Raw genomic sequence first — 16,614 nt, forward strand, 5'->3', positions numbered from 1 at the left:
ATATATTTTTTTACCAATTTTCAAAATTTGTGGAAAAAATAAAAATGGCCCCGAAGTTTGCCTATTTAAGCGTCAATAATTGTTCTTTTTCCTTCTTACAATAGATAGATACAAATATCATTCACAAGGCATGTATATATAAAAAAATAAAAGTAGTTCATTATAGAAAGACTTGTGGGTCATTGTGTGACAGATCAAGTTCAATCACAGAGATCAAGATCAAATTCAATATGTTACTTGCATTGTTTTTTCTATAATAGATACAAATATCATTCACAAAGCATGTATATTAAAAAAATAAAAAAATTATTACAATTTCATTATAGAAAGACAAACGTTGTATTAAAACAGGTATACAAAATAAATACAAATGCCAAATACATAAAAAGAAATATCTGATAGACATAATCTATCTATTATATGAAAACACAGTTTGTGGCAATTTAGCAAATAAAACTACATGTAAAGGGCAAATATATTGAAGGCATTCCACGGCATTCGCTTCATTTTCTATCCTAAAACTTTCTCCACCATATTTATGCATTCCATAACTACCATGTTTCATAAATGAACAACCCACTACACCAATTAGCAAATAAACTGCAGCAACCCACTACTAAAAGGCAATAACAAACTGCTACAAAAACAACGTTCAGATTTACAAGTTATAAATACCAAATCATTTTCATTTATCATTTCCCACTTCTCTCTGCACTCATTTCCTGAAAGAATTACACAGTTCAAAGCAATGCACCGTTTTATTTCTCAATGTATCAAAGATCGTTCCACTAAATCGGTGTTCTCAAGAAATTGTAGCCGACAAAAATTTAAAAATTCGCGAACCCACAGGATCACAGCTTCTAAGTATTCAAAATTCGTGGATGGAGAAGGAGAATGAGAAGAAAAAAGGGACGCTTGAAGGCATACATGAGCTACGTGTTGGCTGCTATTTTAAAGGCCATATGGGGGAGCCGAGGCCGGAGAGGCAGACGTCTGGGTGCCTGAGTGGTGCTGCGGCTTCTGTTTTTGAAGGCAGGATGATCCATACGACGATGAGTGATAGGTGAGAGAGATGCGGGGCTACGGAAAATACATAGAGTGAAAGAGAGGTGGAGATGGCGAGTAAAAAAGGCGATGTGGCGTGTTGTGGCTGCTGCTAGAGAAGGCGGCGCGGATCTGTCCATGCGGCGACGAGATGGCCTCAGCGGTTCTGAGAAATGGACGTGAAGAAAAGAAGAGCGGAGAATGGGTGTGCGTGTAGAGTGAAGAAGAAGAAGAGCGCCGCCTGAAATTTGGGCGTGAATTTTGGGTTTGATTAATTATTGCTTTCTTTAATCGCTAGGTTTATGGTTATATTCTTTCTTTTTAGGCCTAATTGATACTTCAAATGAATTTGCTTTAAATTTATGTGTTCGACCATTGATGTATTTTATTTTTTAAATTGTGTAATTTTTTTTACTTACTTAATATATAATAGATTTAATACTTTTTATTTATTAATAATTAAATTTAGGTATAATATTTATTTTATATAAAATTTAATTGAATTTTTTTGGGGTGAATGTATAATTTGTATAATTTATATATATATATATATATATATATATATATAAAATATGATTGAAGTATTAAAAGTAAACTGAAATAAAATAATTAAATAATATTTTTTTGACTTTGAGTTTGGTGTAAATAATTGGAGTATATCTAAATAACTAATGTTGTGCCAAGAGAATAATGATGTATGTAATGAAGATTGATTTTTAATATAATTAACGTTTGTTGGTATATTTTATTTTGTTTCATATCTGTTTACCTAATAATTTTATTTTATAATTTATTACTATATCATAACGAGCTTGAATTATTTAATTCGGCCCATTTTAAATTTTCATATCTAAAGAGATTTACGCCCAACAATTTTTTTCTAAAATAATGCTCATCTATCCATTTTTTTTATATAAACTTTGATATAGTGTGGTCGATCTATTCATATTACCTCCTTTATATGAGGTGTGTATTAAATGAAATTTTCTTCGTATACAATATTATTATTTTTCGTTAAAATATTTTTTAATCTTTTACATAAATATTAAAATATAACTTATATATAATTATTCTATTTTATCCTTATTATTACTTCATATATTATTTTTAGAAATATTAAATAAAATTATTTTAGTAATAGAAAACTTTAAGATATTTTAAATTAAAAAAAGTAACTATATTTTAAAATATTTAAAAGACTAATTCCACATATTATTTGTGCCGCATTAGTGCACTTTAGTGAGCATCTAATGTTGAACTTTTGAATAGATGATTCAGTATAATTTAGTATATATATTTAATATTATTCATTCAATTTTTAATCCTTTTTCGTATATATAGTTAATATTTTTTAAAAAAATAAACATAATTATGTGATCAAATTATATAAAATATGATACAGGTATTTACTGAGATATTACACTCATAGTTTTTATAGCTAAGTATTTATACTTTTTATAGCTACTTATTTATATAAGATAGATGATAGGTTTTCACGTGATAATCAATAAGTATTATTACTCACAAACAAATTTCTCTTTTAAATTGTGATGTAGAATAATATTAATTTAACGGATAATAATTTTCTCATAGTGGTCCAATGAGCTAATAATAAAATATATATATATATATATATGTGTGTGTGTGTGTGTGTTACTAGGTTTAATTCATGCTTAAATAAAAACACAATGAAGTTATAATTAATGTTTAAAATTTTCATATTGTTGTATGCATTAATTTGAAAATATTATTATTCTTACATATACACATATTATAAAATATAAAAATAGACTTGGAACAAATAAATTATAATTATTTAAAAAATCGTATAATTTCGATGCTCGCCGTGCATCGCACGGGAGGGCGTACTAGTTGATAATAAAAATTCACTTAGACCATTGACTTTATGCCCTTTTTTTTAAGGAATTAGCTTTCTGCGTTATCCAAATAGGACTTTTAAAAAATAAAAATAAAATACTAATGCAAATTCACACGTTCTACACGATACAATGATTTCCACCAAAGTAAACTAGATCAAGGGAATCGTTAACTATTTATTCTTAAGATATTCGTAACCACAATTATTAGTGTTATAAAGTAATCTATATAACAGTTTAACGGCTACTTTTTACCGCCAAAATTTAAAAATTAGTTTTTGTTTTCAACTACACCAACGCCATATTTTCGGATACCTCAATCCAAATGGAATTCAATTTTTTAACTGCATTCAAATTTAAATTGAAGATAATTTAAAAATAATTTAAAACTTTTTACTTCCACTAACCCACGTAAATGATACCATCAATAATCAATAATTATACATGTATTCTCACTTATGCATAACCGCCCCACTAACCCACTTCAAAAAATTTGACAACTTATAAACATAACACGTAGCAGTTACATTACATAATTATATATTGCATAAATTTATTTTGGGATTAAACGAGCAAATTAATACTAATCCGATTCGTGGAGAAATGAAAAAATTGCCATGACATGAACGAAGGAGTGCAGAAGAATACTCTCTACATCGGCGGTTTAGCCAAGGAAGTGAACGAGCAAATAATCCACGCTGCCTTCATCTATTTCGGAGACATTAATGATGTTAAGACGCCGTTGGACTTGGACCAGGCCACCCAGAAGCACCGCTCCTTCGGCTTCGTCACTTCTCTAGAGAGAGAAGACACTGCTTCCGCCATGGACAATATGGACGACGTTGAATTCTACGGCCGCGTCCTCACCGTCAATTAATTATGCTCTTCCCAAGAAAATCAACGGTGGGAGTAGGGTTGGCGGCCAAACCTATTTGGGAGGATGTTGACATTTGGTTTGAGAGGTAGCATCAAGAGAGCATGAAAATGTTGCGGCTTCGAGCAGAGAAGGCGAGAAAGATGCTGCTGATGATGATCCTATGCAAAGCCTAAAGCAGAGGTTTTGGAGCAGAATGCTGGAGTCTAGGAAATTCACATTATTAATTAAAATCAATTAATTTTTATTTCAAAAATTGAAAATTCAAATGTTTTTAGATTCATGTTTTTCTTTGAGATCATATTGTGGATAATTTTAATTTTTTATTAAGATTCATGTTCGCATTTACTTATATCTAAATTATATTTTAATATGTATATTTATTTATTTAAAATTAAATGTCGTTCAATTTTGATGTTGATCGTGCATCGTACAAATGAGCATATAAATTAGATTTATGTTTATGATGAATTTATGCTTATTTTACTTAAAATGTTCTTTCAAAATATATAACGCCCATGATACTAAATTAGATTTAGGTTTATTTTACTTAAAATATTCTTTCAAAATAACGCCCATCGTGCAACGCACGGATGGCTGTACTAGTTCATACAAAAGATGAGTAAGAAGGTTTTTTAGGATAGTAACTTAGATTGATTTGAAAATTAGGATAATAATTTTTGGACTTGTAAAAATAGGATACTAATTAATAAGCGTTGCACCCGCAGGACATTTCTCGGTCAATTATCGAATTTTCGGACTTTCTCACATGGACCAAGCATATGACATCCTATTTGGAGCCGTAAAAATGACGTGATTGACACATAATCAACCCTTCCGTGCGGGTCGTCATGTGCTTGGTCAGTGCAAACAAAGTCTCAAAATTCAATAATTGGCCCATAAATATTCTGCGGGTGCAACGCTTATTAATTAGTGTCCTATTTTTACAAATTCAAAAGTTATTGTCCTAATTTTCAAATCGACATAAGTTATTTTCCTAAAAAACCCTCTAACTCCAAATCCCAAAATATGACATTAGCTAAGTTTACATGCCCTGGACATGTTACTCTGCAACCAGAACATATGCTAACAATCATGCCCATTGACAATTATGCGATTTTTTAAATTTTGGTTTTTTCTTACACGTTATAAGTATCATGCCAAATGAGAACCTTGTTGATTTAATTTGTTTTTTGAATATTGTTTATTTTTTTCGTTTTGAAAGGTAAAATCAACTAACATAAAAAGAAAGAGGAGTACCAGTACTCAAGCCCGTACAGAATGAAACAAAGTACAGTCACCTAACAGCTGAAAAAAATTAAGACATCAACGAAAAAAAACAGCTAGAAGGATGCAAGAACCAATCGTGGAGTGAGTAACAGAATTTGTTGGAAAAAAAACCTTAAACTATCTCCACGTACTAATAATAATACCATTCATCATTTTAATAATGTCAAAACTTCTATCTTTTGAACACTTTCTCATTTTTAGCTTTTCAAATCAAACAAGAACCACGCTGGGAGAAGTCAACCATGTTGTTCACATTATGTGCGCTAATTAGCGCCTTCCCCGTTAATAAACCAACCAGCAGACTTTCTACACATGTTGTGCACATTATGTGCGCTAATTATAATTTTCAAATGATCCACAATCAAAATGATTTTGACGTTTTATAAACTAGCGTGTAATTCTCCAATTTTGATGGAAAATTATAATTAAAATTTATAAAAATAACTTCAAGCCTATACATGGGCGGAGCCAGGAATTAAGTTCAGAGTGGGGCTGAACTTGTACGGGAGTTCGGGAGCGGTAGGCCCCGTGATTTTTTTTGGGGCATTCCGTATATTTAAGGCATTTTTTTTTATTAAAAGACGAGCATAATAGCAATAATAAATAACAATATTTTCATAGATTATATAATTTCAATATATAACAAATTAGTTTCAATACATTACAAATTTTTTTAGGCATTCCGTATATTTAAGGTAAATTTTTTAAAAGACGAACATAATAGTAATAATAAAGAACAACATTTTCATAGATTATATAGTTTCAATATATAACAAATTAGTTTCAATACATTGCAATTTTTTTTTTTTGGACATTTCGTACATTTTAGGCATTCTTTTTAGGGTAAATATCATATTAAACCTTGAACTATTTTCGCTTTATCAAAAATACCCTAAAAGTTTCGAAATGCTCTCTAAACCCTTAAAGTATCAGAGTTTTTTTATCAAATATATCCCGCATCTATTTTTCGATCACCAGAAATGTGACGTGGCTCGCCAGATAACACCGTGTAATTTAAATTCTATTTTTTTAATCCATGTAATTTTATATTCTATTGTTTTAATTCATGTCATCTATACTCTCTCTCTCCCTCTTTTCCTCTCCCCCTTTCTCTCCGGTGAGTTGCCGATTTTTGCCGCCTCCGGCGCGGCGAGGCCGGCTCCTCTTCTTCGAAATCGAGAGAGAGAGAAAGATAGAGAGAGAGAGAGAGAATTGCATTTTCTAAACCCCAATTCCCAATCTCAATTTCAATTTCAAGTTCCTGCAATAATGGTGTTGCGCAATCCAATGAAAATGGCGATGCTCCTCATCACCGCAAATAACCCTAGCCATGGCGGAAGAAAATTCGCACCCCAAATCAGCGCAGCTGGTGACGTTTTACGACATCCTAAGCTCCCACGGCCTCCCCATCGGCATATTCCCCAAAAGCATCTCCGGTTTCTCCGTCGACCCCATGCGACACCGTGTTCGAGACCCGCCTCCGGTATGAATGCGACATCACTGGACGTATCAACTACGGGAGGATTTCTAATTTGACGGGCGTTTTGGCTCAGGATTTGTTTCTATCGCTCCCGGCGAAGGGAATTCAGGTAGATATTCCGAGCTCTGGGTTGATTTACTTCGACGTGGAGGTGGTTTTCAAGCAGTTCTCCCTCTCGCTCTTCGATACGCTCAAGAATTGTAGTTCTGCGGAGGATGTCGATGGCTATGGTGATCTGCTGAAAATTCCTCAGGTTTGATATGGTTTCGAAGCAATTCTCCTCCGATTTCGAAGAAGAGGACCCTGCCCTTGCCACGCCGGAGGCGGCGAAAACCGGCGACACTCACCGGAGAAAAGAGAGTGAGAGAGAAATGGTAGAGAAATGGGGAGTGGAAACGGAGAGAGAGAGAGAGTATAGATGACATGGATTAAAATATATATATATAAAATGACATGTATTAAAAAAAATAGAATTTAAATTACATTCTGTCATCTGACCAGCCACGTCACGTTTCTGATGATCGAAAAATAGATGCATGATATATTTGATAAAATCCTGATACTTTAAGGGTTTGGAGAGCATTTCGAAACTTTCAGGGTATTTTTGATAAAGCGAAAATAGTTCAAGGTTTAATATGATATTTACCCTTCTTTTTATTACTCCCTCCGTCCGCCAAAATTATGTAAAATTGCTTGGGCACGAGATTTAATAAAATTGATGATGATTTTGATGTAGTGGAGAAAGGGTCCCACCACTTTATGAGATGTGTGGTTGAGATTGAATTTTGAGTGGATTTTTTGTAAATAAAGAGTGTTAGTAAGGATAAAATATTAAAGAGGATGGTGGGACCATTGCCATAAAAGGAAAGTGACATAAACTTGGCGGACGCCAAATATAGCAATTTTTACATAATCTTGGCGGACGGAGGGAGTAAAAGATAACCATAATAGCAATAATAACGAACAACATTTTCATAAATTATATACTCCCTCTGTCCCATTAAAGTTGGTCACATTTCCTTTCTAGTCTGTCCCATTAAAGTTGGCCACTTTCTTAAAATGGAAATATTTAATTTAATTAAACCTAATTAATTAATCTAATTAAAACTAACTAAACTTAAACCTTGATTAAATAAGGAGCCCTCAATTAGAAAAACACACACAAAACACACACTCAGCCTCCTTCCACCCCACCCCCGCCGTCCACCCCCTGGCCCCCACCACCGCCCATTCACTGACCACTGACCCCGGCCGCCCGCCGTCTGACTCCGGCCGCCCGCCGCCCACCCTCTCTATCTCTCTCTCTCAGCCTCCTCCTCCCTCGCAATCACCCCCAAAACTCCACTGCTGCCTCCCTCTCCCGCCGGAGTCACGGCCGCCGCACCCCGTCACCTCCTCACCCTCTCTCTCGCCCCGACGGAGGAGGGTCTCCCTCTTCTCTGTCTTCCTCCAAATCTCTTCGCCTGCTCCGGACGGGACGACGGCGACCACCGACACAACACGTCTGCCCCCTACCGCCACCACCTCCCTCATCTCTCTCTTCCTCTGAATCTCTTCGCCTGCTCCGGACGGGACGACGGAAGAGCCGCTGCTACCGCCATGCCCTAGATCCCCAATTCACAACTCATAAAGTAAGCTTACCTAGATCTGTGATTTGAGACGACGACGCACTCGAATTGTTTTTGGGAGGAATTGTTTCTGTGATTTGGATTGTTTTCTTGAATTGTTTATGTGAATTGTTTCTTGAATTGGGAGGGAGACGAGGAAGACGAGGGGGACAGAGGGAGACGAAGGTGGCGGCGACTTCGCCGGAGGAGGGGGTGGCTGATGCCGGCGACTTCGCCGAAGGTGGGTGGCAGTGGATGAAGAAGAACGTGAAAGGAGGAAGAAACTATTTTAATTAACTCAATAATTTTGATGGGCCCCACTCAATTAAAACATAACACTCAATTTCTTAATATTCGTGCCGAAAAGAATGTGGCCATGTTTATTAGGACGGGGAGTAGTTTCAATACATTACAAGCTAGAATAATAATAATAATAATAATAATAAAAGACAAGCATAATAGTAATAATAACAAACAAATATTTTTTGGGCATTTCATACATTTTAGGCATTTTCTATTAAAAAATAAGCATAATAGAAATAACAATCCACAATATTTTTATAGATTATATAGTTTTAAATACCACTATTATCCTCAAATTAAATATATATAAAGAGAATATAACAAGCAAACAAATTCCTTTTATAATAATTATAGACATATATCTATATGTATATTAAAAAAAAATCTCAAAATTTGGGGGCTTCAGCCTTATTGGACTTGTTTATTGCGGGAGAATATGATACTAATAACTTCAAGATTATTAGTTGGAATAGCCAACTCGGTTGCTGATCGATTGGCAAAGTTTTCTATACGTAATTTTATTACTGGGATGTTGCCTGGGGTGGTTTAATGCATTCTGATCTTTCTCTCAAAAAAACTAACAGCCTGGAAATTATAGCATTAGTAGATGAATTAAATGGTAATTAATACCCTCGCAACACTATTAATCAATTCAAAGTATTACTCATACCGTAAATGAATCAAACAAATAGCTCTTGACTAAGCTCATTAACTGGCTTTACTAAATATTACTTCCTTTGTTCCACTTATCTTGACAAATTTGCTTTAGACATAAAAATTAAGAATAAAGTTATCTCGACACATTTGCTTTCAATACAAAAATTAAGAATAAAATATTAAGAATGTAAAATTAGTAAGACCACTCATTTAATGAGTAGAAAAAGTATGCTAAGATAAATGAGATGGTGGGAGTATTTCAATTAGTTTAGTCGCAACAAAAACAGTCTAAATAATTATTACCAGAAGTTATCTAAAAATAATATCAATAGTTCAGGCGTGTTAATTTTGATTTGTAATTCCAACCTTCATTTGAGGTATAACTATGAATTATCTTTTTCTGTCTAAATAACAAAATAAATACAGTAACAAGGTCGAGAAGCTGTGTACAAATAAAGACACATTCCAAAGCATCTCAACTTAGATTCACATTCATGACTAAAAAGAAACCAAATACAATCGGGGGGGGGGGCAAAATTTCATTTCATGGTTAAGATGCACAAATGAAAACAAGACCTTCCTCTTTTTCTCGTGAAGTTGAGTTGTATGCTGCGCCGTCCATGGCTCAGCATCAGAGCTGTATCTTCCAGATTTATCGTGTTTCTGGACTCACTTAGGAAGCTGCACCATTGGTTGCCTCATCCATAGGCACATCAGCTGCTTCCTCAGTTTTATCTCCTTTCTTTCCTGCAAAATTAACATTTTCACCAATTTATTTAGAACTACGGATTGGTACGAATATATGGGAACAATGGAGAAGATTCAATCAAGCATTTGAATTCAATCAAAACCTTTCTTCTTCTTGCCACCACCCTTCTTCTTTGTCTTTGTCCCCAATGCCAACCATGATTTGATCTCAGGGTCATCAACTGTTTTAGTGGGTTGCAGCTCCTGCAGCGGATGAGACGTGACACGGTCAGACCCATTTGGCATTAGCAAAACTGTGAACTTGATGTGAGCAACCAGATCACCTGTAAAAAGTAAAAGAAATAAGCTTTGATAAGCACTGGTACACTGGATATGGCATTTTAAAGAGATTATAGGATCCTCTAATTCATACCAGGCTTCTCATGAAGTACGGGATATGGCTGTAAAAGGTCATGATTTACACATTCTACTAAACCCAAACGAGCACGCTTCTCTTCCAAAGCCCTGTCACAGAATTATCCTTCTCTTCAGCACTGAAAGCAAGTAGCCACATGAGCTATAGATAATAGATGGCATACCTAGCTGAAAAAGGCATGATGGGGAACTTCTGACTAATCTCACTAAAGATGAACCGAGAAGCTTTCATCTTTAGATGATAATTCTTGTCAACGGCTCTTTTATATATTGTTGTCTTCCTCTCATCCAACAATCTTGGCTGCAAAATTCATACAGAATCCCATGTCTCACCCTCATAGCTGAAGAATAAAATGATTAAGGACAAGTGCATAAAATAGAAAGCATCCAAGGAAAACAAAATTACCTTGCCTTCACCAGTACTTGTTACAATGTCAATGGCATACACCTCATTCTCCTCAAATTCTGCATCATCAACTCTTGTATCAGGGCCTGAGACATTTAAAACTACCTTGTTTCCATCAATCACATATTGCTTCATTTGATGACTCAAAACTCCTTCAACGATCTTGCAGTCATAAGCTGCAGCAACTTTCTGAATTGCCTCCGATACATCTTTGTTCTACCAGCAGATGAGAAAACAAGAATTTGTTAGGAACTCTATATTGCACTGCAAAATAGAGAAGCTGAATCAACTATAATCATACGCATTTTCAACAACAAATAGCAACCAAACAATTTAGCTTGTATGCATACTACACTGACAAGGAGTTGAATACTTGAGCAGTGACAAGTTTTATCTATGATTTTTAATCATTTTGGCTGAATAAGATTACAAGACTGACAGCATGCAAATCAATCTCAAAATTTAGATGCAGCCTACAACAATATTGGCAACAGGGAAAAGAGGAAACCAATATCAAAATTGATCACCTGGCAAAGTTGCCATTTCCTTACCCAACTAAGTAATTAAAAGGAGCCATTTTAATCCCTTTTCAACTAAGACTATAACTGGCAGAAACAGTAACAAATATTTTTGATTTTAGAGACAAGTATTATTTTGATTTTTGAGGTCAAATATTCTGGGCAGTCATAACTTTTATGTAGAATTCTTAAACTATTTTGGCTGAACAAGATCTCAAGACTGACAGCATGCATATCAATCTCAATTAATACACTTCAGCCTACCACAATATTGGCAACAGGGAAAAGAGGAAACCAATATCAAAATTGATCACCTGGCAAAGTTGCCTTTTCCTTCCCCAACTATGTAAATGAAGGAAGCCCCATCTCTTTTAGAATAGGAAAAGAAATGATAGGTAGCAGTAACAGATGCTATATTTTAATAAAAAATGATCAGGTGAGGCTGGAACCTTCAAAATCTGAAAAGGCTTAAGAGTACAGAAAGCATGACTTCCTATCAGGGTAACTATGACTATAGAGAACTTCATGGATGTAAAATCCATCACTCGTGAATATTATCATCATGTAGAAAATCATGCTTTCCATTCTAGAAAACCAATGCAAACTCTTTGTGGTCATATCAGCTCACTAGATTGACATTATGCCATAAGACAATGTATTCAAAAAATATTTGTTTATAACTTTTGGTAAAAGTCCAATGTCGGTTCACCAGTGAGAGTTGGTACCTCATACACAGTACCATCCATAATATTGATGATAAGCCAGTATCATTATAGGCAACAGGGAAAAAGAGGAGATTCACAAGGACTCAATCACCTCGGCAAAGTTGCCCCACTCATATAAAAAATATTAATAGTTATTTACATCTTTAACAGAAGTGACAGTTGAAGAACAGAAACATGCATAATCTCAGAAATACATGCCAAAATTATATTTATAGGGTGCGTTCACTTTGATGGATGGGAAAAGGAGGGATAACAAAAATTTAAGCCTTAAAATGTCTCCTTTCTTATCTCACATTTTACACAAAAGAGGAGTTCGCCATTTTTCCTTCCTTATCCCTTCTTGAAGTGAAAATAAGGAAGGAAAAATGGTGAACTCCTCGTTTGTAAGGCTTAAATTTTCGTTATCCCTCCTTTTCCCATCCATCAAAGTGAACGCACCCATAGTGTATCTAAATTAAAATAAATAATGACCCCTATCAGAGTAACTATGACAATATAACATCATCTGGATATAAACCCATAGCCAATAGTGTATTCATCATGTAGGGGCACCAATAATCATATAATCTAAAGAAAAAAATATACTAGATGTCTCTCTGTAATATATAACTATAAGAAGAATTGATAAAAATATTACTCCATGGTAAAATCTCTAATAGACTTCCTCACAATTCAAATGCTGATATAACATTAAAGAACAAAGATGGACCACAAAAAAAGGAGGCATTAACTGGCAATGAACAGCACTGTGGAACAGGAGGAAAAACTATTTACATGTTCAATAAACCAAAAAGAACAGTGAAAGTACCTTTTTCCCCGGCCTCACAAGCCTCAATGCAACTTCTGCGGCAGTATTAGCAGCAGCAATAACATCAGCTGCCCTGCCGGTAACTGGTCCCTCCTGAAGTACATGGGTGTGTGCAACTACTGCTATAAAGCCATCAATGTGACATCCCATATCACTGCAAATAAATCATCATCACTACACACTCAGCATTTGTAATTTCTAAAAACATGTCAACCAGGTAACAATATATGGTAAGGACACTTACATTTTTAATATATCTCCTTCTTCCAAAACAGCCTCATCACTGGCCAATGGGGAGAAATGGCAAACTGTATTGTTGACTGATATGCAGGTTGGGAAACCAATACCCTTTTCAATCTTCTTTTTCACATTTTTGTACATGTTGGCAGTTTGTCTATCATAATAAACAAGATCGAAAACTCAGCTCATGTAGCTACAGATAAACTCAAACCATCAACTTCATTGTCAAAAAATTTCTCATACACAACATAAGTCAAACGAGACTACTCACTCTCTTATGAAAGAGTCTCCTTTCTCGCAAAGGTCAACAATCTTAGCCTTCGGTCTGCATTCAGACAACACTAATTGCAGTGCCTCTGCATATAACAACAACCTTTTAAGGGACGCGAATGATTACACAGTAAGCGCTGAATTTTGTCGATCGATAGCATATAAATAAAAATCTTCAACCAAAAATCCCAAACACACCTAAACAGTATACACATAAATATACAAGCAAACAGAATATAAGTGCAACACAAATGAAGGAAAAATCTTACTGTTAACAATTTCAGCGGCGGATTTGTATTTGGTGACGACTTCAGGAGAGGTGAGATCCAACTCCTTCTCCTCCCGCTCCTCATCCGACATCGTTTAAACCTACAAATCCACAATAGCAATAAAATTGAAATAAAATAAAATAACACAAATCATCGAATTACTTGCAGATAAAACCTTAAGCTTAAAATTAAAAATCACAAAAGAAAATAACGAGAATCATGCTCAAACTTACAAATGGAAATTTATCGGCAGAAGTTAGGGGAGAAAGGAATAAAATTAGGGTTTATGAGTGAGTGAGGATGCGTGAGGGTTGAAGTGAAAGAGCTTGAGGTCGGCAGTATGAGTGAGCAGTCGGCTTTATATAATGTGGTTTCCGCCTACGAAGTGTTTTAGGGTAGGGTTTTGGCACGCCCCGCCCCCACCACCCCCAAAATAAGTAAATGGATCACTGCAATTTCCCTTTTCTTTTCTTTTTCAAATTTATCACCATAAATTGTTTACCTTCGGTCTTCATAAAATATACTTCCTTTCAATCACGAAATAATTATCCATATTTTCTTTTATATCCGTTCCATTAAATAAGTATTCATTTTCTTTTTTGGTAAGTATATTTCACACAATTCACTCACAATAAAAGTAGATCATTTATTTCATTTACACACTTAATCAATTTCTTAAAACTAGTGCAACTCTCAAATGGATATTCATTTTGTAGATAGATGAAGTATCTAATTTATCATTTTCGTTCGTTCTTATAAAAAGTATCAAGTTTATTTGGGTAAGTTTTCCACTTACTGTAACACCTCGCATTTTTTCCATTATAAATATTTTGAGATTTACCACTTAAGAGCACTGAGGTATAAACAATAGCATATGACGAGGTGAAATATCCCAATAGATTGAGTTATTATTATTTTTTTAATGATGGAGCTAGTGAATATATCACCATGAGAGAATATTTTATGATGATGCTCGATTAGAAGTAGAGTCGATTAGAGTAAGTGAGAGTCATTATAGAGAAGAGTTGAGATAGAGAGACGGTTGATTTAACGTTAGATTTTTCACCTACGTTAGTTCTTCAATAAGTTCGATTATGTGAAAATACTTGAATGATTGTTGTGTGACCTACTTGTTGCATATGTGATTGTGATTGAGTGATTATGTTTTTCTTGATTTGATTGCACACAAATTCATTTTGAATTTCCAAAATGATCGATTAAGTTTTATCGATGAATAGATTAATTATTAATTGAGTAATAATTTTTCCTAATGAATTTTCTCATAATTAATTTTTCTGAGATAGATGTGAAGTGAATTATGTGTGTACTAATTATTATCATTATAATTATTTTTAGTCACACAATTATTTGATGATTGAATAATGACTTTATTAATGAGACGTGTACCTCAATTTATTTATTTACTACACTATACTGTATAATTGTGGTACATGATTTATTAATACTAAGTATTGTGATGCATGATTTTAATATAATTAAAGCATGTTGGGAGTCAAAGCAAGTGGCTAAGACACAAGATTAAACAATTATATCATATGCTTGGAGGCTAAGCAATTGAGATAAACAAGAACAATTCTTCTCCCTATTTTTTCCTCATAGTACCCTCCCCCCTTCTCTCCCAACATTCTTTATCCACCACCATTGTTGAGCAAGTAAAAAGCTTCACAAGCCACTTCTACACCATAATCACCTATTAGATCAAGCTAAAAACATCCATAAATCCTTAAAACAAAAGCTTGGTTGAGGGTTTGAGCTTGAATTTATAAATCTGAGGCAAGGAAACAAAACAATATATACCGCGAAGTTATAAATCCCCAGAACAGATGGCTGCTCTAACTTGGGAGCAATTTAAGATAGCTCTGTGTGAAAAGTATATACCGCGAAGTTATCGGAAGAAGAATGAGATAGAATTTATAAATCTGAGGCAAGGAAACAAAACAGTAGCTGAGTACGATCGTCTGTTTTGTGATTTGGCTCGATATGCACCATATCAAGTAGATACGGACGAAAAGATGTCAGAGCTGTTTTGCTCTGGACTAAAGCAAGAGATACGAGTTGTCTTGGCGAGTCAGAGTGCGCTGTCATATGCTGAAGCATTAAATCGAGCACTGGATATAGAACTAGCAATGCAGCCAGAAAAGACGAGTCAAACTTCTGTACCCCAGTCGAACCCGAACCCTCAAAGGGGAAATCAACCTTTTTCGGGACAGGGATAGAAAGATAAGAAAAATGGGAGGACCGAAGTCAAGAATTTTAAAAGGCATGGCAACATCAGAATACACCACCACATTTTCAAAACAGAGACAAGCGACCTTATGCTAGACCTCCAGTAGCCCCAGCAACACCACACAGACCCCGAGGGATACCACCTTGTCTAAAATGTAACAAGCTACATCTGGGAGAATGCAAGATTGGAACGAACAACTGTTATACCTGTGGAAGGGCTGGACATTATTCAAATTAATGTCCCAATCGTCAGCAAAGTGGAAGCGGAGGGCGACCAAATCAGTTCCAGCCACATCTTAGGGCTATGGAGGGACATCTACCATTGTCGCCGCTACAGCGCCAACAGCAAGCTTACCGACCGCATCAGTCGGGAAGACGACCACTAGCCCCGCAGGCAAATCAGCAACATCATCAGAGAGTGTTTGCCATTGATCAGAAAGCGAAGGATGAGAATCAAGAAAATTTAGCAGGTATGGGTAAGTTAAATGGAGTACCCATAGTAATATTGTTCGATACTGGAGCATCGCATTCTTTTATCTCATTTCCGTGTGTGGATACATTGGAACTAAACGTAGAACCTGCTCCGCAACATCTAAGGGTAACCACTCCCATAGGCACAACTACTACGGTTTCACACGTGTGTCCTGACTTAGAATTTGAGTTAGGATCAATCAAGCTTAAGGCTAGAAACCTGAGGGTAATGCCTATGTGACATTTGGACATTATATTGGGAATGGATTGGTTAGAGGAAAACTATACGACGATACAATGCAAGGAGAGACGAATATCATTTCAACCTCCCGGCCAAGAGCCTACTTTTTTTATTGGCATTGAGAGAAAATGGAAAAAGATGCCAATCATCTCAGCGCTACGAGCC

The 16,614-nt window shown here is 35.1% G+C and overlaps 2 protein-coding genes across 2 annotated transcripts; one reads left to right on the top strand and one right to left on the bottom strand.

The window, feature by feature from the left end:
• The first annotated feature begins 6,415 nt into the window (after window positions 1–6,415).
• LOC131018726 (uncharacterized) lies at window positions 6,416–6,824 on the top strand. The gene is made up of 2 exons (XM_057947434.1): window positions 6,416–6,568; window positions 6,639–6,824. Exons 1-2 carry the CDS (start codon window positions 6,416–6,418, stop codon window positions 6,822–6,824), a joined length of 339 nt encoding a protein of 112 aa, XP_057803417.1.
• Window positions 6,825–9,478: 2,654 nt separating this feature from the next.
• LOC131016513 (ERBB-3 BINDING PROTEIN 1) lies at window positions 9,479–13,964 on the bottom strand. Its single transcript, XM_057945223.1, has 10 exons — window positions 13,724–13,964; window positions 13,491–13,590; window positions 13,223–13,307; window positions 12,956–13,105; window positions 12,712–12,865; window positions 10,661–10,876; window positions 10,419–10,555; window positions 10,253–10,344; window positions 9,984–10,163; window positions 9,479–9,879 (listed from the first exon to the last, which is right to left on the bottom strand). Exons 2-10 carry the CDS (start codon window positions 13,579–13,581, stop codon window positions 9,806–9,808), a joined length of 1,179 nt encoding a protein of 392 aa, XP_057801206.1. The 5' UTR covers window positions 13,582–13,590; window positions 13,724–13,964; the 3' UTR covers window positions 9,479–9,805.
• Window positions 13,965–16,614: the final 2,650 nt, after the last annotated feature.

This window comes from Salvia miltiorrhiza, chromosome 3 (genome assembly GCF_028751815.1).
Source record: "Salvia miltiorrhiza cultivar Shanhuang (shh) chromosome 3, IMPLAD_Smil_shh, whole genome shotgun sequence".
NCBI lineage: Eukaryota > Viridiplantae > Streptophyta > Magnoliopsida > Lamiales > Lamiaceae > Salvia > Salvia miltiorrhiza.